Here is a 22,416-nt window from a genome sequence, read left to right as displayed (position 1 = left end):
CTACAAATCAAAATTTGGATTAAATTAGAAACAGATTAGAAAATACTTGGATATAAATGAATACAGTTTTGAACACCTATAATATCCGTATTGCCCGGCTTCAGTCTTCCTACATAAAGGTGGTTCTATGAGAAACAGTGCTTAGAATTTTTCTGCTGCTGCCAAATAGGTTTGCATCAGATTATTACTTTAAAGACATGGTTTTACTTTAGTTTGTGGTGTTAAAGTGAAATACATCAAATTTCTGCACGCAATCTGACTAATGAGTTATACATATACATACTGAATCCCGAAGGTGAAAGAATTACAGGTGACTGTGACCCCTGCAAAGTGAATGTGGAATTCCTAATGTAAACAATTTGAAATGAAAAGTAACCATGCACTGAAACAATATCGTGCATTAACTCATTAACCTTGAAAGCTATGGCATTTACTATTAAACATCTGAAGTTAGAACTGGTGTTTTAAGGGCTTTTTTTGGGAGTGGTGTTGCCATAATCGTAGATAACTCAGCTGATATCTATGATTATGGTTTTTAATTCAGATTAGCACCTTGTGTTCAACTCTAGTCTCTCCAAAGGTCTTTGGTTTGAGCCATTAACCTGAATGAAAAAGACCCTTCCATTTTTCTTCCTTGTCTATAATTCTAGTTTAGTAAACCCAACACAAAATAACATATTGCTTGGATTTGTCCTTTTCCATGTGACTATCTCCTTACAGCTATTTGGTGTCCTTTACCAACAGATATTAAAGACTTAGATCTTGCTATCATCTAACTTTGGAGAACACTGTATCAGTGTTTTGGGGTATGTTTATTGTGAGAAAGCATTGTTAGCAAAAACGTGGTGAAGTACACGACATAAGAGAGCATTGTTAAAATAGAAGACTGAAAAAGGAGGGGACTTCATACTAGGGGTACTTCATACTAGGACGTGAATCAGAATCTAGAAACTATCTGTGCTAATAATGGGACCCAGAAAGCACTGGACATTAGTCATGATTCTGGGAACATGATTTGTAGAAAAAGGAACATAACTGCAAAGAAAAGGTAACACAACATCTGGAAGACAGCCATGGTGCTTGGGAAAAAGTGAAAAAATAACTTTTTTCTAAGATTAATTAACAACATCCCTCCTTTCAGAAAATCTACTAAAAATATTAGGCAAATTAGCCACCAAAAGATTGTATGGTAATAGGTAGTGGGATATGAAGTGTTTCAGAACTGAATGTGTAGTACCCTCCAATGGTAATTTACTGCCCTGTGTGAGATGAATTGCAGTTTTTATTTTCCTCTAAGGCTAATGGAGTTTGCATGACAAAATCTAACTCAAAACTAGAATTAACTGGCATTAAATTTCTGGCAACCCAAATAAAGAGATTGGCAGTGAGCATGCCTTGATACTGAACCAGCTTTTTAGCTACAGGGTTGGACAGAATTATATATCTGAGAGCTAATGGGACTTTTTGAGACTTCTTGCAGAGATATGAGCTGCCAAAGAGCCCATGGGATAGAGTTCTGTCAATACGTAGGTGACTTCTGTCCCTAGCCCGTCACTGAAAACAGTCTTCACCATGTTCTTGACACGACACGCAGCAAAATTCTGCTGTGTTTGCAGCAATTAATTCCCAAAGTTTCCCAGTACGTGCAATTGGAAGCAATGGTTACTTGCCTTTCTCTCCTGGTGCTCCTCAATCATGCTTTCCGCTTCATTTGCGCTTTTAGGAAGCCCCCCTGTTTCCATTAGACCTCTGATGTTTTGGGTCCAGTCTAGAATCTCCTTCGTCTCCAAGTTAAATTTCTGCCACTTATATGAGGCTGCCAGCTTCTCCTTCCTGCCACACAATGTGCAGTTCAGCATTATCCAGCACAGAATACCTAGTTGCCTCTCCCTCCCCATCTGCAGAGGAAGGTATCCTTGGAGAAGCCAAATGAAGTCAATTCAAGCCTCATACTTTTTCCTTACAGCTCCTGACGTGCTCATGTTAAACCAAAATCAAAGGAGATGCACAGTGCCTTGGAGACAACATGCTTACCTTATTTTCTACATCAGTTCATTAGGAAAAGAAAGGTTAAAAAGCCTTCATAGCTGTTGCTTCCAGCAACAATTAGAGCTCGGCAAAAGCCTTTCTTGTTTTGGAAAGATTCAGGTAAAAATTAATCTTACAGAACGATCCAAAAGTAAGTCTTTCACAAAGGCTTCATAGTAGATTTAATTCGGTAGTCTGGAGGCATTATAGTACCATTATTTAGTGGGATAAGGCACAAACTCATTATGTAAGTTTTCCCAAAGACACATCACTGGAACTTTTCTTGTACCAAGTCACTCTTGTTCCAATGCAGGTGTCTTAGCTGTCTGTATAAACTTTGTAAAGGATCCTTGATAGCTCTTTAAAGGACCCTGGCAAGAAGATTTGAGACTCTGGGAGCAGATCTGCTCCTGCTGAGAGATATTCAGACCACTAGAACTCTTTACCTTTGTTTGGCCTGTTCCTGGAGTCGTAGCCAATTGTTTTTCATCTCCTGTTGCTTCATAGTCAGTTTGTCATTTATGGATGGATTCCTTGTGGAAAGGCGGAAAGATTCCAATTGCAATGGCTGCAAAGAGATTTATAGTGGGGTGACTTTATGCCAAATGCTTATATTTGTTCCTGAGTTTGCTTTTCAGGAAGAGTAGCTCATTTTAAGATCCCAGTTTTCAAAAGCAGGCACTTAAATTACAAAAACAAAATAGCCAAAAGGATTTGCTATATGCACAAAAAATAAAAATGCATTTGCAGGCAATCATCCATGTGAAGAAGGAGATGTGTGTGTTGCTTCACATGCACAAATGTTAATTTACAATTTAGAAATTGCAGAATAGGGGCAAACATCCAGGAAAATGAAGTAACCTCTATTAACTTAATCTTATAAAAGCCATGAAAATATGGCAGAAGCCACCAGATTTGCCTTTCAGCAGAAGACTGAAAAATCATTTGTATTTATTTCAGTTAACGGCAGCATCAAAACACTGTTTTCAGTATAGACTTCTAGTTGATGCTGTTTTCCTTAAGCCAGCCTGATCAACAGTAATGAAGAGTCACCAGCCCAGACTGAAAGCTGGTATCTTTCTTTTAAAACTTCATCAGATCAGTGAAAATGGAGAATTTTAATTACGCAGAAAAGAGAATATGCCAGGCTGGTTTCAATCCATAAGAAAAGTACAGATATTATACTTTGTACATGGTATTTGTGATAGCATCAAAAAAATCCCAGACTTTGCTCTTCTTTCTGTTCCCATGCAACACTCCCCCATAGAGCCTTGTTAATGCTATCTGTGGAATGCTGACTAGTAATCACCCACGTTTCATATGAGAATTAGCTAACAAAGTCACAATGTGCGAAGGTATCACACATTTTGCCACCATTTGCATACTATTGCGAAGAAAAAGCTCAGAGGAAATTTGCAAAAGTATTTCCTATGCGAAAAGGCTTAACACTCTGGCCAACAGTGAAAACTGTGAGAGATTGTTATAGGATTTCTGCTGCTGGGGCTAGGCTGAAAAAGAATTCTTCTTATTAAAAACATGCAATTATATAGGAACTCAAGATTAGTCCTAAATGGTTCAAACTGGCCATTTTACGAAAGCCAGAGCTGGTCAGTCAGTTATAACCTAAGATTTTGGGGTTTTATGTCTATGTCAGAAAACTACATGGGTTTTGCATTTTAGTTCTAAACATTAAGTTGTGACTTTGGTTCAAGTCAGTACAGAAACGGGGAAAGATGGAAAGTTACCATTTCAATTCCTCACTTTCCAAAAGATATAAAATAATCTGGCTCATAGGTGAGGGCCAGAGAATCAGCAATCATATTAAAAAGGGACTTCTCAGATTTGATGCAGCAGGAAAAATAGCATCTGATATGATAAAGTACAATTAAGCAGCACAGTATTTTAACTGAGAAGAAATCTGAGCTGTGTTTGCATTGCAGTGCAATTTACACTAATGAAAACAGTCAAGCTGTGCATCATGGTTCCAAGAAGCAAAAATGAACTGTTCACAGTATGCTTTCTACTTTCCCACTTCCTACCTCCATTTTGGACTTGATAACACTGATTTCTCTCTCCATCTCTTCATGTCTTCGAATCAGGTTTTCCACAGTTTCCACATCTTTCCCATAATCCAGTGCTTGTATCAGTACACTCTGGAGGGGGCAGTAGGATGTGCAAATGGTGAAGAGGACAAAAAGGAAAAGGGTCATATCCTTATTCTTGCTTAATTAATTTATTTCTAATTTTTTCTTAATAGTCCCCTCCTTCACCCCTTTGCATTGCCATCTGAATGTTCCCATTGTCTTTTAAAATATAAACAGGGCACCTAGTCTGTACTCCTTACAGAGACTGAACAAAAATTCACAACTCTTTGAAGAGTCAAAATCTTACTTAAGGGGTCTCTGGCTATTCACATATAAAACAGACAGGAATGCTTCCCTGCATGTCTCAGTCTTTCTTTTCCCTTTTTTCCGTATACCGAAACAACCAAATATTTCCCATTAAACTGTGGCACAAAAATTTTTAGGTGTGTTTTATGAAAATATGGAAAATAAAATTGACCCTCAGAATCCTACCAAAAATGCAATCCTTTACTATGAAGAAATAAATTCATAAAAGTTGTTATAAAAATTTCAAACCAACTGCCTTGTAACTGAATTATTAACCACTATGTATCTGACTACTAACTCATAATCAAATTAATATTATTAGTTATGTGGAAGAAATAACGCGTTTTTATATAGCCTTTTTCTTCTGTTAATCTCAAACTTATAATTCAGGATAGATATTTTTACTTCAGTTTTCTAAATTGAATGAGTTTTTTGTACAAATTTTCGAAGAAGTTACACGTTTCATATGTCTGCGTTGCACAGCAGGGAGAGATATGCTAGCTACTATTTAAAGAACTAGCTTTGAATTTGAGCACTAGAAGCTGTTGACTGGCTCAACACTCTCTGAAGGAGATGCAAACCTGTGTGAGTAACACAGCAAAAAAATAGACATTAGTCTCTTAGCTTCTTAGATTTGTATCCTACTTTTTGCATCTTGCTGTGTTCCTTTCTTATGGAAGGATTTTTTAGACTAAATGGAGATGTTTACAAATGTAAAGTTGCTGCAGCTCAATTACTTGTCTAATTTTCCTTACAGTTAGGGGAAAGAAGGAGGCACTGCTGGGGGATGATTTATCTCATCCTCAAGAGGACATCTGCAGTGTTTGATGACATTTCAGCCTTCCTACAAACTTGATACACAGACACCTATCAAAATGCCAGGGTTGATCATTGCTGGCAAAACAGAACCTTTTCCCATTTCAGTGAACAAAATCAATGTACTTGCCTTCTCAATAACTCTCTCTGTGATGTCATCAATTTCTCTGATTAAAGCATGAATCTCTAGGGCTCCCTCTAACTTCTTCCTGTATGCGTTCAGGTTACCATGGAAACTGTTCCACCTATTATTGAAAAGAATATTTTAGAGGCATATTTCAGAGGTGAGGATTTCCACAACTGAACTTCATGGTGCTCACTGAGATCTAAGTAAAAATACAGGATTTCTGAACTACCTTACATATTGATCCCTTATGCCCCCCAAAAGGGGACGCATCACAGTGATAAAGCATTAGCCTGGCAAGGCTACCTGGTTATATGTATTCCAAGTTTTCAGGATGATATGGAGGCTAAAACCTAAAAAGTACGGATACAGTTTCCTTAAATTCTCAATAATTTCACAATCCCAATCTTCATGCTTTCGGTTCTTAGCTAGTGGGCTGTGAAGCAGCAAAAGCAATATGTACTTCACAAGGACAAACCATGTGAATAGATGGAAGTGTCTTAGCTTCATGGATCTAATGTATAAGGTCACATGAAGCAGCATATATGTCTGCAAGGCTAGAAATATGACTTTGATCCTGCTGGATTAGAAATTCTTCTGGCTAACTGCCCTGAGAGCCTTGAAAGACAACTCCAGTGTCTGATGTTTGGTAGTCCTGGTGTTAAAGAAGAAAATACAATTCCTCCATTTACCCCAGCCCAAGATATCTAACCTTCCCTTCTTGTTTTTGCTTTACAGAGAAACTTTAAAAGCAGACTCACTTCTCATTGAGCTGCTTCCGGCGCTCATATATTGTTTTTGTTTCTTCCTTGTTCTGCCTCTCCAGTTTCATGGCCAGGGCATTGATAGCCCTGATGTGAGCATCATCCACTGTCATCTCCTGTAAAGTGAGAAAAGTAACAAAGGTATGTGTTCAAAATGCTTGTGACTGAGTTTTCCACTGAGGTGGAAAAAACCCAACAGCAACAAGCAAGAGTTTCACTTCACTACCAAGTATTACATATTACATATTACATATGTATAGACGTATGGGGCTTGCTCTACTACAACTGCTAGTCTTGCCAGTCCCTGATGATAAGACAGTAAGGGCAAGAAAGAATACTAATGAATCGAATACAACAAAGATCTAGGTCTAGACAAGGACCCTCAGATCTTCATTTCTAAGCCAGGCATCCCAGCAGGGGCTCGTTCACTGAAGAATAATAGGTGTAGTTGTTGTTTACATAGGTAGCTGCTGTGGAACACCTGATGTGTGGCAGACAGCTTCTCTGTCAAAAAGGTAGTGATTTGTGCCTCCTAGGCCTACTCACTGTTTTTCCTAGGTATGCTTGTACAGAAATGCCTTTTGTACTGTGGACAACAGGATTAAAATCCACACAGCCTTGAGAAACCCAGGTAACCCATGCCATTGCATTTTCTTCTAAGTCAACATCACTGTATTTTGAAAGGTACGCTAAGTCTTCAAGATGACTTGCTTCACATGTACATACCATAGAAAGGAAAATATTTGCACATTGCACATAGAATCTGGACTATAGAGGAAACATTGTTCTGTTGGAGCACGACAGATGGCCAACACTGAACACTGCTCCAGGATTCAAAAACATTCTCTATTTTTCTAAGGCCAGTAAATCACAAGCTTAGCAGGGAGACATTAATCACTGGTGTAATAGAAGCACAGCTGCAAGATGCCAGCACACGAGTAATGTAAGTATTGACTTCATTTGTATTTTATTTATGCTACATCCATACCAATGTGCATGCTTCCATATGTGCTTTACTAGTGTACACAGTCATAAAGTAAACAAGAGAAACCTGCAGACAGACAGAAACTCTGCAGCCTCCTCTCCTGGGACATAATAGCAGCCCAATGTGATGGAATATGAGTAGAAAAACTGGCATCCATCAATACAGGATGATTGCTCCCTACTCTGATCTCAGATGGAGAAACCTAGACTGGATGCACGCACACGCTGTGCCAGGACCAGCCTGCATCTGTTTGTATTGCCCTATGAAGTACTGTATAAGTAAGAATCAACTATGAGGGTATCACTGTCCCAGCCTTTTGCTGCAGGAGTCATGTTCAGGTTGGTACAGGAGCAGTGGCTGCAAGCTGATAGTACCCAAGGCCAAGAGTTTCCTGTGGTACATGAAATCTACTTTAGGATACGGAAAGACTTTCCTATTCAGAGCCTTGTTCTGACTGGGACACTGGGATGTTTCTGCCTCTTTCAACATCATTCTTTCAGCTGGTACTTCCCTTGCTCTGTCCCTTAGCTCACAGTTCAGCTGGTGAGGACTGAAGGGCCAACGAAGGTCTCTTCAGTAATTCCCTGGTGCTGAAGCTGAGTATTTTAGCTCTCTACTCAAATCCAGTATTAAGGCACTGCCACAGGGAATTCTGCTGGGCTCTGGAAAGGGGAGCTCAAGGGTTTCTCCCAGGTGTCAGGCATATCTGTACTGTCACTTCATAGAAGAACATAGAAGAGGATTGTCTCCTTCTGTTATTAGGCAACATAAAGGGAAGATGGGAGCTGCCATAACAGGAATTGGCAATAAAATAACAGGCAAACAAAGAATAAAGAATATTAGGAAAGAACATTAGAGTAAACCTCACTCACAAAGTCCATTTTTAACCCACTTCTGGGTGGAACTCACTGTGACTTTGTGGACTGCATGAACCAAACTGGAAATCTATTCAAATTCAGGCTCACACAGCCAGCTTTACAGTCATGTAATGCAATCCAAAACTTTAGGTTGTATCATGAGCTCCTGACAGCTCTGTTTAGACACTTTCAAAGTAGAAAGCCCAATGAGTGAAAATTCTGTCATGTTTAATGGCTTATAAAGGGGCTTATACCCCCCTGATCTTTTGCCTCCTCAGGGTACTGGAACTGTGTTTGTTACCTAGATATACTGCTAGACTGGAAAGTTAACTGCTGCTTCCAGCCACACAAGGAATGTGCATGGAAAACACTTCTTACCCCCGATGTTGCTCCGCGGAACTCATTCAGCTTTTTCATGAGCTGCAGGCAGTGTTCATAGTCATTTCCCACATCGCCTACATTAATCATGACTTCCTGGGGAGATAAGCAGCAGACAGGCACACATTCAGGCTAAGAATACAAGAACACAGCATATCCCAGTGCTTATGCTGAAGCAGTAAGTTCTGTGATGTATCTGTAAGTCACTGACCTACAGCTTATGAAGTCTCTTCTGATCTTCATGTAATTATGAGACATGGTCCTAACTCCTCTAGTCTAATACCGATTACGGAAGCAACCTCTGAATGAAAACTTAGTGGATCAAGTGATCCTTCCTTCACGCTTCTAAAAAGAAATTTTCAGACTGAATGCACAATGAGAGTGAGTGCCAGGTGCCAAATGCTTTCAATCCCTTCCATTCTAGTCTGCTTTCATCCCTCTGTGTTGATGGAGACATACAAGGTGACCGCCAATAATTGCAATCACTTTATGTAAACATTTTACATGAGAACACCTGCTCATACTGTCCAACTGACACCGGCATGGAAACACTCCAGAAAACTTCTAGAATTTATTGAATTATTCCTTCCATATTTTTTGTAGAACATGTCATGATTCTTCCAAGCAAAAGCCACTAATAAAATATGCTGGAAGATGACACCTTTATCATAAGTGCAATGCTGAATAACAGGTCTCTAGTGTGCTGCTTGGACTGAATACTAGAATCCATTCACCTTCTCTCTGATCCAAGCTTCCACCTGGTCCACCTTTTGGAGAAATTCCAGGAAGTCCCGGCTGTCCTCCAGCATCTTTCCACGGGCAGCAACAGCTCTCTTCAACTTCTCCCAACGTTCCTGAAGCATGCGGACTTGGCGACGGATCTCTCCTGATCTTGGATGGCTTTTTGATACCAGGGATTCTCCTTTCTTCATATTCAGAGGGAGAAATTAGAAACTAAGGTTGACACTTATTCTTAATGTGATTACCATGCTACATGACCTTTCTAGAAGGACTCTCCCACTTTCCTAACCTGGATTGCACAATAAATTACTAGTATAAAATCTTATTGCCCAAATAATGCTGCTCAGCTGAAAGCTTTTATGTCTGGGGGAATCAAGAACACTAGGATTTGAACATTTCCCTGCCAAGAGTGACATTCATGGTGTGGAAGCACCAAGAGAGGTATGAATGTGTCCTTCAGCTATGTGGTTTACTCAGTTTGAACAAGAATGTTCACAGATCAGTTATGAAATCCACTTTATCTTTTGTAGGAGTAATCACCCCAAGCAAGGAAGAAGTCAGTGATACCTTCCTATTTAGGCAATAGGGAAAGATGGAAATTCCCTAGGTAGAGCAACTAACAAATCTCTTTGCTCCAAATTACCAGGATTAATTTTCCATGGCATAGCAACTGGATTCTGGAATAGCAACTGGTTTCTTGCCACAGAAGTAGGATAATTGACATAGAAGAGACGAACAAGCTACCCTTCCTTTTCATTTTATCCATCTGCCCTTCTCTGGATAACCAGCACTATTCTGTAAAAACACTAGCAGGTTGAGAGTTACCTTATAAACAGCTGTGATGATTTCTTCATTTGCTAGAATCTCGGCCTCAAAGACCTGATGTTTCTGCAGCAGCTTCATTTTGTCCTGCAGACTGCTAGGGTCTTGTATGGAAGGATCCTCTAGCTTCTGCATGCGCTCACTGATCCAGTCTTCTGCCTGCAGCAGTGTGACGCATCAGAGTTAGCATGACAAACACATGCTGTCCTGGGGCCTCCTCCCAAGACAGGTCATAGCCCTATGCGAGTGTCTATCCTTGGGCTAGGTAAATTGAGGTAGGAGCTGCCAGCAGAGGTGGCTATCACTATTCTACTTGATAGGAAATAAAAGCAGGTAGAAATGAAATTAATTTTTGTCTGACCACAAGAATAATGAAAAACTCCTTGAATACCTCAATTTTTATCACTCTAAACAGATCATACAATCTTTTAGATTACATAGAATCTGAGCACATACGCAGCCTCAACATTGTAGACATATTTAAAATAAGATTATAATAGCTAAACCTTGGATTTAGGCCTCTGAATTTCACCTCCTATCTCTGTCATTGACCTGTAAGATGGCTTAAGATTCTTGAGAATTCTGGTGCTTCACCTATAAAAAAAGCACTAACATTTTCTGATCTCAGTGATGCTGTGAGACCTAAATGGAAAATGCAAAGCAAACAGTGCCTTACTGATGGGGCCAAGCACTAGTCAGATTATTTGAAAGCAAATACAACTCTATTTGTTTTTACACTTCATAAAATTCAAAATGGTCTACTTAGAAACATCACAGTCAGATGAGCAGGTGAACAATAAGGACTAACAAAACAGGAGTTATGTGTTTCTCTTAGGAAATTATTTTTTTTAAGGGATTTAGGTGTATTCAGAATAAATGGACAACAGAATAATGGGTTTTCCACTATTTTCTTTAAAGTCTGCTAAACTTTAGCCCTTAGCACTGAAGGAAATATTTCCTATCCATCAAAACACTGAGAACTGAACACTTGACATATGTTGTAACTGATCCTTCTGTCCTCAGACCACTGAAGTAACCTAATGTTTTGACAACGCAGGAACAGCAAATTGAAGCCAACTTTATCAGTTCCAAAGCATCTTGGCTGTCCTTGCAGAACTATGCTACATGCACACAAGACCTGACAACTGGAGGATTTTCTCAGTTAATTAATGATTTGAAATGCTGTTTCAGCTGCTGAAATCCTATAAACAATAACTGAGATAGCTTTCATGAGCCACGTGCTCTCCAGAAACTGCCCCCCTCCAAAGCACAGTTAAGAAACTCAATCAGGAGCCTTAAGTCAAGGTTGCCCGGGGCAGCACACTGTCATCCGCTGGTTTAATTTCTGACACCCTCCTCACAATCTCGGGCCTTCTTCCTTCTCCAGCCACACATTAACACTTTAACATCAGTTAACTGACCTCTCATTTGAATGGGAGAGATTTTTCCACACAGATGAGAAACAAATGAACACCCTGTATATATATATATATATATAGCAACCTAAAGGGCGATTTAACACAGAGGTACAGACTTTGTGACAATGGGATAGCCTGTAAGTCTGTCTCACTTCTCTAGGACAGTGCAGGAGAGTGTGTCCTGATTTGTGAGCTGCATGTGATCTTGAGTTAGTCTTTGGGGGGGTTGTGCATAAAACCCCAAATTCCTGTATCCTGAAAAGGGCACAAACTGCGCCAGCCAGCCTTCTAAGCAGACTGTATGATGTTGAGTTCTCCCTCCTCACATTGGTAATCACAGGATGTGTTGTCTCTGTAAGAACATACATAGCTCTTTGTGTAATTCCTTCTAGAGCATAACCAGGAAACTTCTAATGACGACAGCGATAACTGTTTTCTGCTGATGCAAAAATTTATGTTTGATCACTAGAAATTACTTTAGATGACTCCGGAGGGAGAGTTTCCAGGTGGGTGGGACCTGAGCTATGGGTCTTCTTCTCCTAATAAGTAAGAATAAGCAATGACCTCACTGATTTCACAACTAAACTCAAAACTCATCTCTGCAATTTAACTTCTCTTTGGGGACTATTCTCAGATATGAACTTGTACACACCCAGAACATCACTAAAATCAAATTAAACATTCCATTCTACCCAAACAAAGAAGAAGAAAGATATTACTGTAAGATTTTTTTGTTGTTGTTTTTATTTCTTGGTGGCATTCACATTCCACAGCAGTAGGCAATGAATTTAGATTATTGAGGTAAATGACCAGATAGTTTGAGAGCAAAAACTCCCTATAGAGCTCTTAACTGAATTTATGTGGAAAAAGTGAATGAGAAAAGGGAAATGTTCCTTATTGTACAGGGCCAGGTCCTCTGCTTTAAGAGTGTGATTCAAGAATGAAGAGAGCCAGCAGTCCAAGCACTGATTTGACAATTACAGAGAGATGGGAAGAAATGCAGAAGTATCCTTACTTAATGGGTTGATTGTGTCTCTAGGAGGGCATTGACAATTTGTCTGCAGAGAGGATGTTGGCAGTTCTGTGAACCTCCTATCAGAGGTACATCATTGCTCTTTTGAAATTATTAGCGCTGTCCAATGCACCATCCAATCCACCCACTCCCATCTGCTAGTCCACAAGGTTGACTGACGACCATTGATGGTGGACTGGTTCATGCGATTGATTGATAGGAAACATATAGCTAAATAATGTGAGTAAATATTTGGCTGTGTAAATAATCCCTGATGAAGTTTATTTAAATAAACAGCATGAAGCTCTGGCTCTTTAGTGCAGCCAAAGAAGAGGTAATTTTAATGTCCGGGTATTTTTGGGCCTGGGGGGAATTCCAAATATATTGTGCTGTAAATTGAATTTTAGCAGCCTTTTTTTCCTTTAGATTACTTTTTCTTAAAAAAAAAAAAAAAATTAAAAAGCTGTTTGGTTGTCAGCACCAGCTGTGTTACAGCCATTCATTCTCCTTTGATGATAATCCTAATTTGTCCTGTGATAAGCACCTCCAGTTTTTCTTTAAATGATGGAGAATGTTCCCTGGGATGCAGCAGTGGAAGGGGTACACACCAGGCCAGCAAGCGTGCTTGCAAATATCCCTCTGGGCCTGGGGGCTGTTGTTTATGCCAGCACACTGGATGCTAGCACATTTTTCAGTCACACACATTGTGCTGCCCTTTGAAAGCCTGACCTACTGTGACTTTCCAACAGCAGTGCCAAGAGCAGAAGTACTCAGTTACAGGACAAGGACAGAACAGGAGACACACAGATGAACATACTCTTCAGAGACTGGTCTGGAGAAGCTGATGAGCTATGCTAAGTTACAGCACTGTTCTGAAGGCCTTTAGCGACACCCACTAGTAAAGCTTGGCACCCTTGCCATAATGCTTTCTCCTTTGTATTCACCCTAATTTGAAATATCTTCTCTTTCCCACCACAGGAAACACAAGGTAGGAGTGGGCTGTTTTCCTTTAGTTAGTTTTATTTTAGCAGATATGTGTGTGTAAAGTAGCTGTAATGGGCATAATGTCACAACGATGGTATAGTAACAGCACTGGCATTGGAGCACCCCTTTGTTTGAGTGTGGAAAGAGATGCCAAAAGGGAACAGATGTTCAATTTACCTAATCACTGGCAAAGGTGAGCACTTTATCCAACGGAGATAGGCAGCTCCCCTGCCTTCCATCCCATCCCACCCTAAAACCCTCTTACCTCTTCCAAATTCTGGTAGAAAAGTGCCAGAAGAAGGGCAGTCTGCAGTTTCTCTCTCCTATTCTGGGACAGATCCTTGATCTGCTGCTTCCTCTCACGAATGGCATTCAATTTGTGCTGGATCTTTAGCCCTTCCAGTCCACCAACCTTTTCTATCCTGCTTGCCTGTTCTTGAAGAGACATCATCTGAGAAGAGGCAACAAGTCTAAAATTACTTTAATGCTTCCAAATGGTGTAAAAGAAATAAAAACCTCCTTTCCATATCTAAAATCCTACTTTTTTTTCTGGAATGAACCAAGAATAGCAGGGACAAGTTAACTAGCATTTTCCCCCACCCTCACCCTGCAGTATGTCATATCTATGATGTCTTTGTTATTGGTCTCTGTAGTGTACACTGGCTACTTAAATGATTTAAAGCTGTAGCTCCAGGAGTCTTTTGCCACTGATCGTACGGTGCTAGGAATCAGGGAGCAAGCCTGATATCTGAGTGTTCATGTTTCATTGTTTTGTGGAAATCAGGTGTTGGAAGATAGCTCTCAACATGAGTAATCAGTCTGGCAGGGAGCTGGCACAGGTTCTGGGAGCTCATTCCTTCTGGAGAACACAAGCACAGCAGCAGGTTTGAGTTTAGAGCTAGCCTGGATGAATTACAGCAGTGGCCATCAGCCAGGCAGATTCCTTTACATGTAGGTGAGCAATACAGCATCTGTTCTAAAGGTGCGAAGAGGCTAGCCAGTTTGGTACAGACATTGTATAGTAAATGTCTATTTAAATAATTAGACAAGTCATCCCCTCTGACCCATTGTATTTTATGTGCTTTAAAAACCACTGTGGGTTTTTTTTTTTTTCATGAAAAAAGCAGAAACTTCTGATACCCATAACACACACTATGGCCTGTATATATTTCTTCTGGTAAGTCCCACTATTCAAGTTCCTAAGCAGTTTTCCTGTCTACAGAGAGACAATACAGGCAGGACTTGGGTATGGCATGTTTAACACTTGTTCTTTACTGCTCTGCCATCTATTTCACTAAACTTCCCCATTTTCTTTTTGGTTCAAGCATATCAGGCGTATTACATGTGTCAGCAATTTGATGTGTAGCTTGGCAGAATATTTGTTGTTGATTTTCGTACCTTTTCATCCTGTGATGCCAGAAGTTTCTCAAAAGCCTCATGTTTCCTTATCAGTTGTTCTACTTCATCTACAGAATTTCCAAGGTCACTGCTTTTCAAATAGATCTATAAAAAGAGTTGAGTATTTTTCTCAATGGAGTAATTATCACATAAACCTGATTCATAAATATAAGGTGAGGCATTAACTCTGCAGTTGGGAGTGAACTTGAGAGGGAAAAAAGGAACAGAAGGCAACTGAAACTGGAAATTAAATCATAGAGCTCCACAGTCTTAAGCAAGAAAGAGAAGCTTTAATGGGTTCGGGTAAGAAAAGTGACCTATCACAGCTTATCATAATCACTAAGTCACAAAGCTGGAATTCCAGAGGTCTAAGCCATCCTTGCCATCCAACACAAGATCAACAAACACTGTTGTGTCTGACAGATGTCTGCATGATTCCTTCTTAGAAGACTTCCAATAACAGAGACTTTGCAGCCACCCTGGGCAATTTATTCCAGTCCTTCATTACCTTTACCATTAACAAGATTTTCCACATATCTAGCCTGAAAATGCATTGCTAACACTTCACCTCATTGCATACTGCCCTCTCCATCACACTAAGGAGATAATTCCTTTTATATTTGCTTTAGCTTTGCATATGTGGCTTTGTACCTGCTTGGAGGCTTTTTGCCTACTGGGATTTCTGTCTTATCTAGGCTAAAACTACCCTGATCTGATCAATCATTCCACAAAGGCTGTTTCTTGACTCCAGTTATTCTTATTGCCTTCTTCTGGGTTTTCTCCATTTCCACTGATTTTGAAACAGGGTTCCTAATACTTGATGCAATAAGTGGCAATAAGCAATAAGGCCGCCACAGTGAAAGTAGTGAAGACAGCAGAGAGATTATGTGTGTATCTTTCAAGCTGTACTCTTCTGCATGTGCCTGCGTACAGTGCTTAGCTTTACCACAATACCATGAGCTCAAGTTCACCTTGCAATCTAGTATAAGCTTCCAGAAACTTTTCAGAAGAACTGCTATCAGGCCAGCTTGTCTCCATCCTGTATTTATACATCTGATTGTTCTTGGAACATGCCATAACTTGCACCTATACCAAGTGCATTATATCTCTTACTGTCTCAGGCCATACATCCCACTTGCCTGCATTAATTTTATTTACTGTCTGTCCTGTCAGTCTCTGATGCAGAAAGACTTTAGTCCAAAATAACAAATGCAGTTTTAAGGAAACTGACCCCTGCACTATTCACTTCAAACACTGTGAGGATCTTTTCTAACTAAATCACATACATCTCTAAGGCAAAACTGTGTTCCTTGGCTCTTTCCTGATATTAAGAATGCTGACTGCCCAACTTACTTCTTCACTTCCTTCTCCCATGCATCCTGTTACATTCAGTTTTGCCAAACGAAAAAGAATAAACAATGCAGTTATCTATTATCAACAAAAAGTTACCAGATTTTCTACAGGCCACTAGGATTTTATTCCTTTCCAGTGGATTTAATTGCCTTCAGTTTCTTCCTTTATTTGATGACAAGACCTGATGATATCAGAACAAAAATTCCAGTCAGAGGCTCTGATGGGACAGGAGATAAAATTACCTGCGGACAAGGTTCACAGTGGAGTGAACATGACTGGATAGACTTTGGAGTTCAGGTTGCTATGAGGAACTGTATTTATCAGCTGGGCCATAGCACTTTGTAAACCATTTTGTGAGCACATGGAATCACAAGTATTTGGATAAAGATGAGAAATTTCAACCGTAACTCTACCTGGGTAAAGTACAATTAGCATAGATGGGAGAAGGATTTGAGATCGATGATATAATGTAAAAGAATTAAGAGGCATTCTTTATAGGAGAGAAAAGGTATTCTCTTCAGCTGCTTTAGAAAACTAGTAATGATGTTCATTGTCTGTATGTAAGTATCAGATGACTGTTTAATCCTACTGAGCATTTTCTGAAGGAGAGGTTTCCCAGGCATGTGTCATGTGCAGGGGAACCCAGACCTACTTGTCAGGGTTTGAGTGCACCAGTAGGCTCTGGTAGCTCTGACCATCCCCTGGACAGCTCTCTTTCTCCCATCTGGGGGTCCCTCTGAGGCTCAGCCCTGGCCCTAGCCCTGTCTGAGTTGCATAGAGGAGAGGTCTGAGTCCTGCCCTGGTCCTCTTGGACAGACCCCAGATTTCAGTCATTACCTCACTTTATTCCCTTGATCTCCAGCTGGTTGATAGAGCCCTTGGCAGCTCTGGCTGAGAGGACTGACAGCCAGACTTGGCCTGACTTTCTGGTTTATGTTTTGGGCAGTTAACGAGAGGGATATTTACAGAAAACCACGCAGAAGAGAATCATACACAGACCAGATGTTTAAACTGCTCTATACTAATCCATGCCAAGTATCAGGAGAAAGGTGAATAAATCTCAACACAGTAATCGCTGTCAAGAAGAGGGGAAGGCCCCTGTACAACACTCCTAAATTTTTGATAAGTCTGGCCCATAAATCACCAGGATGCCTAAAGAAATACATTAACATTAATGCCTCTGTATGTTAAATACAACCCACAGCATGACAGATACCCTATCATTCACACTTCAACCCTCTGATCCATCCTCCTCATCAAGTGTATGAAATTTGACAGATTATAATTTTTTTTTGAGTGTTTTTGGATTTGATTTGCTCTTGTGAAGGAAGATGCCCACATATGTGGGCTCCAGGTCTGTCTACTCTAATGCTTTGTTAAACTGCTAATGATTACCATCCATATTTACACTGCTGTTACTAACTGAAATAGAAAGTTATCAGCTGAATCTCACTCACTCCTGTTCAGGGTATACAAACATACATCCACATGCATCTCTATTTTGGTGTTTTAGATGCTGCTTTAAAAGCACTGTAGCTTCTCTGTCATATTTTGTGGAATATCTACCACTTTTCGTCAAAAAAGATTTATCTCCTGGACCTTTGTTGAGTAACTGTTAGTAGTGAACCTGCAAGCTTTGTGATACCTGAAGAAACGATCAGCCATTAATTTGCTTGCTCATATATCTGTGGTGGAAGAAAAAGGCAAGGGACATATACTGGTAAAGATAGTTTCTTTCTTTGGAAGAAGAGAACAGAGACATCTGAGAGCATGTGTGGGATAGTGAGTCATAAGCAGCTGCCACTGGAGTGCTCAGTGCCTTGCTCCCACTGAAGATCACTACACACAAATAACACTGAGCATTCAAAGCTGTGCTCCTTCAACTACTATAGCACTGGGAAAACGTCCTCCTGATTTCTGAAAGCTTTGGACCAGGTCCTCCAAGAAGAAGCTTGTGCAAATGCTCTTGAGAAGTAAGGTTTTAATACTGAGAAAGAAAATTGGTGCAGAAGAAAACTGGCTGTGTACGATACAGGCAAGGCAATGGCAATGCACTAGAAGAAAGGAGCCCCAGTAGCATCAACAGTGCTACTCGGAGGGCTAGTGAGATGAAAACTTTCCATTTGTCTTTTGAACAGAAATCTTATGACAGCAATTGCTAGAATCAGAACCACAACATTCTTTTCATTTAAACATTTGTTATACCAATCTGAAAGCAGAATGGAAACTGGCTGCTATGCCAAGATGCTGGCCTGTGGCCAATTACATCACTTCTTGGCATCTTTTTAGACAGGTCCCCAAACCCCTGCTTTGAATAAGACGTGTTAAATTCAAATACTGAATGCTGCATAGCTCTGCTCAGGTAATCTACCAGGGTCTCCCACTGCACACAGCAGGTAGAAACTTTCTTTCACATTTGTTTCTGTTATGAATCACAGCGCGTCATTAGAAATTTGGCTTAGGCACAAAAAAGCACCATAGATTTGCCCACTTGCTATTTAAGGGACTCGTTTTTAAATGAAGGCTTGCAAGGATGCTTAAACCACAAAATGGACTTGGCCCTTATGAAATTTGAAATGGAGCGTGTAACAAATAGCCAAGTTATTAACAATGCAAAGCAGAGAAATGGAAGTTTTAACCCTACTTTTTCACTATTTCTGAGCTCATTGTGTAGATTTAGCCACACTGCCATAAGATCTTTCAGATACAAGGTAATGCAGAACTTAATGCAAAGTCCAATAAAAAAATGTTAATTTTAAATAAAACAGTACCATATACACACTTATGTGACAGCACAGGTCAGCTCCAGCTTTTGGAAAAATACTGAATGAAACATTTTAGTCATTAGGATAACTAGGCTCTCTGGATACCAGAACTTCACATTTATACACACTGGAAGCTGACACAGCCCCAAAAGAAATTAGTCTCCAAGAAGCATCATTCTTATTTCTCTAGAAGAAAAACTATTTTAAGTATTTGTGCAAATCCACCCCGTTCTGCTTCTGCTCTTCACAGTGTATCAAACTCCATGTATTTTGCCCCTCTCTGCCTGCCCTTGACTTGCTGCTGAGATTGCAGGAACTCCACTGAAAATCTTTCAGTCTTAAACATGTACAAAAAGCCAGAATTACTACCAGTTTCAAATGCCTTCACTTAAAACATGCAATTAAGTCCAGACTCTTGCCCAGATAGATAACAAGGTTTGATTTGACTTAAGTCTAATAAAACTAAATATAAAAAAGGATTAATGAATTAATATTTACACTTAGTAAACAAATGTGATTAACATCGTGATTATATACAGTTTACAAATACACTGCACTATGCTTCATTTCAGTAAAAGTTATAACAAGGTATGATACTATAACCATAAGAGGAATAAAACACACTGAAGTTGTTTATATACAAAAAACCCTAAAACAGATCACCTTTTCTATCATACTGTTATCACATTATTGGCCTCTGATCTCTCAATCTAGGTGTGAAATTCTAATGTTAAATGTATTTAAAATGTGCTTCCCGCCTCCCACTGCATTCTGTCTCACCAGCATAAGAATATAATGATCTGATATTGGAAATGCATATGGGAGAAACACAGAGAAGTCAGTGTTATTGCTAAGATCTCTGCCTCCCACCCTACTTTCTTCTTCAAAATTTGCATGCTTAACCCCTATAAAGTAGTAGGTGTTAGGCCAGAATCCTATGTCATACAACATCATCATTAAAATATTTACTTATGAAACATTTATCTGAAGGCAGACTAAATTCCTCCTAACCTCCCCATAGTTTCATTGCTAGAAACTTTGCTGGAATACCCAAACTTGACATGCTATGGACACTAAATTCCCTTCATTTCCCTCAGGAAAGGGTGGGACCTCTCTTTTTCTAAGGGGGGAAAAAAAGTGATTTGCTCCTACACACTGAAGTATTTTGGGTTTTGAAAACAAGTATTACTTGTAAAAGTTACAAAACTAGGAGTTAACCATTTAGAAATACAGCATAATCTGACAAGTAAGAAAATGTGAAACAGTGAAACAGAAAACAAGAAAAACTACGTTGAGGATTTGTACCAGGTCCCAGATCAACTAGCAGAGAAGAAAATCAGTTCTTGGCTCTGAAGTCTTGAGCCTTCAAAGTGCGGGGCACTATGGCCCCCTTATGCAAAACCTGTAAGCACATGCATAGCATTGAGCATGTCAAGATGACAATAGTACTGTAATGATTAAAATGAAACATTGCTAAGTGCTCAATCAGATCAGAATGCTCAGTTTCATTTTGGTTGGACCAAGCTGTAGCTACAGCCTCAGTGACAGCTGAACACAAGTGGCTTTCCCATTGTCCCATAAAACACCTCTAGCAAATGGGAACATGGCAGGAAGCATGCAAAAAGAAATCCACATGGCTTGATTAACACAGATTAGAACTTCTGTTTGCAAATGTTCCTAGAATGGAATGGAAATCTTCACCACTCTCCTCCCAGATCCAAAGGATGCGATGTTGACAGCTATAGATGGACACCATGCACCTTCTGTGTCTATGTTAGTTGAAGACGTGCTATGAGCTGGTATGTCTGTCAAAAGGTTGTCAGGGCATACACTTCTTAGAGTGCATGGCTCCTGGGAAGGTCTCAAACCAGATCTTGCCCAATGGCTAGAAAGCAATCCCGAGCAGCAAACTGGATTCACTGATAGAGAGAGGCCAGCCCCAATCTCCACAGGGTGAAAGGGTGGACCAGCTATATCTGCATCATGTGTTTTGATAAGGATTGTTGAACTTGGGCTTCTTCTAAATTCTCTTACTACCTGGATAGGCATAGCAGTCCAAGGAGTAGCAAGTATCAGGGTGATTTTGGAAACCTTGTGGTGAGCAGGTGTTAGGCCATCACACGGAGTCCTTCTAAACTCTGGCCTAGATGAAGGGTGGTTCTGAAAGATAATCAGCTCTGGATTTAAATTCTTGCCTGTGACCTTATTCCCACTAGCTGAATGTTCTCTTCCAGTCAGCACAGCTGGGGACAGCCATATATCTCTGGAGACAGTCTGCTGGGGAAGGCCAGGATACTTAGAGGAAGTCACATGGAATCTTGTGATTTGAAGGTCTGGAGATCCACCTGAAGGGAAGCCTTGTTTTAGTTTCTGGGGTCCTGTTGGAAGACCAGCTGGAGTTTCAGGAACCTTCTCTAGTTGCGACATGAACAGACTTGAATGGGCATGACTGCTTCCATGGGAGTCTGCTCGAAAAGGCTTTATTGTCAAGCTGCAAGTTGAAATGTAGAGCTTCATTGAAGTATGGAGGTCTGGCATTTTGACATTGCACTGGCTACAGCCATGTTGGGATGGCAGAGAATCGCAAGGTTCTAGGGATGCATGCAGATCTTTGCTGCAGAGTGTAGAGACAGCTGGAATAGCAGACAGATCAACGTCTAGGCGTGATGTCCAGCTTGACGGAGATTTGCAGGAAAGGACATCAGAAGGCAAAGATACAGCAAGCTTCAAGGGTTCATTTTTGTCAGGATAAACATGATGAACGCCTTTTTCTCTTCCTGAATGCTGTTTGTAGGATGCAGATGTTGACTGAGTGCCAGAGCCCTCATATCCATGGCCCCGTGGATCCCCGGGAGGACCAGAACACCTGGGTGTCTCATCAGAAGGACTGACACAGTGACTAGTGCTCCCAAACCCTTTACTCCGGTCTGTGTGTGCCAGGACGACATCTAGCTTTGAACAGTAAGCTCCAGAAGACAGACTGCTTGGTGTTGAGTTGGCATTTCCTGGAGCAATCTCTGCAACTGCTTGACCAGCGGCAGGATGCCATGCTGATTCCTGCATCTTTTGAAAAGGCCTGTCCCGCACGGCAGATTCAAAAGAAGGAGGTGGGATAATTCTGCTGGAAGACAGCATCACTTCCACAGTGGAGACATAGGTTGCAGATGAAAGTTCGCAGTGATGGTCCCTGCATGACATTCTGAAGCTTAGTCCTAAACGAGGCAAAAATCAAAGCCACAGAAGCTCGCCTTTCCCCCTGTTTTTAAAACCAACTCCTAATCCTTTTTCCTTTGACACTGGAAATTTCCATTCTTCCTCTGAAGCAAAGGAATGAGAGATGAATCAACATTCTCCAGGAAAAAAAAAAACTGAAAAAAAAAACCCTAAAAAAAATATCCACATTCAAAATAAAAAAGCACAGCTCTTCTACTATTGCCACCACCGCCTGTCACGTCTGCAAAGTGATACGAATGTGGGATGGGCAGCAAGATAAATTACTGAGCATGAGGCTCTGCTCCCAGAGTGTTCTGACAGTGAGCTGCAGACAGAGTAGGAGGGAGCCAGAAACGCCTGCCAGAGGC

General features: G+C 40.4%; 1 protein-coding gene across 1 annotated transcript in view; it reads right to left on the bottom strand.

The window, feature by feature from the left end:
• SPTBN5 (spectrin beta, non-erythrocytic 5) overlaps positions 1 to 22,416 on the bottom strand; it is a 91,321-nt gene that overhangs the window by 25,048 nt on the left and 43,857 nt on the right. The window contains exons 35-44 of the mRNA XM_057403943.1: positions 14,718 to 14,822; positions 13,585 to 13,770; positions 9,909 to 10,064; positions 9,077 to 9,268; positions 8,343 to 8,438; positions 6,120 to 6,238; positions 5,365 to 5,479; positions 4,068 to 4,181; positions 2,475 to 2,596; positions 1,671 to 1,833 (exon numbers count right to left, since the gene is read on the bottom strand). Coding sequence (XP_057259926.1) covers positions 1,671 to 1,833; positions 2,475 to 2,596; positions 4,068 to 4,181; positions 5,365 to 5,479; positions 6,120 to 6,238; positions 8,343 to 8,438; positions 9,077 to 9,268; positions 9,909 to 10,064; positions 13,585 to 13,770; positions 14,718 to 14,822 — 1,368 coding nt within the window. The remainder of the gene's footprint in view (positions 1 to 1,670; positions 1,834 to 2,474; positions 2,597 to 4,067; positions 4,182 to 5,364; positions 5,480 to 6,119; positions 6,239 to 8,342; positions 8,439 to 9,076; positions 9,269 to 9,908; positions 10,065 to 13,584; positions 13,771 to 14,717; positions 14,823 to 22,416) is intronic.

Source organism: Pezoporus wallicus, unplaced genomic scaffold (assembly GCF_028554395.1).
Source record: "Pezoporus wallicus isolate ANWC-B61680 ecotype Strahan unplaced genomic scaffold, APGP_CSIRO_Pwel_v1 contig_8673, whole genome shotgun sequence".
Lineage (NCBI taxonomy): Eukaryota > Metazoa > Chordata > Aves > Psittaciformes > Psittacidae > Pezoporus > Pezoporus wallicus.
This window is presented reverse-complemented; position numbering and strand designations above follow the sequence as displayed.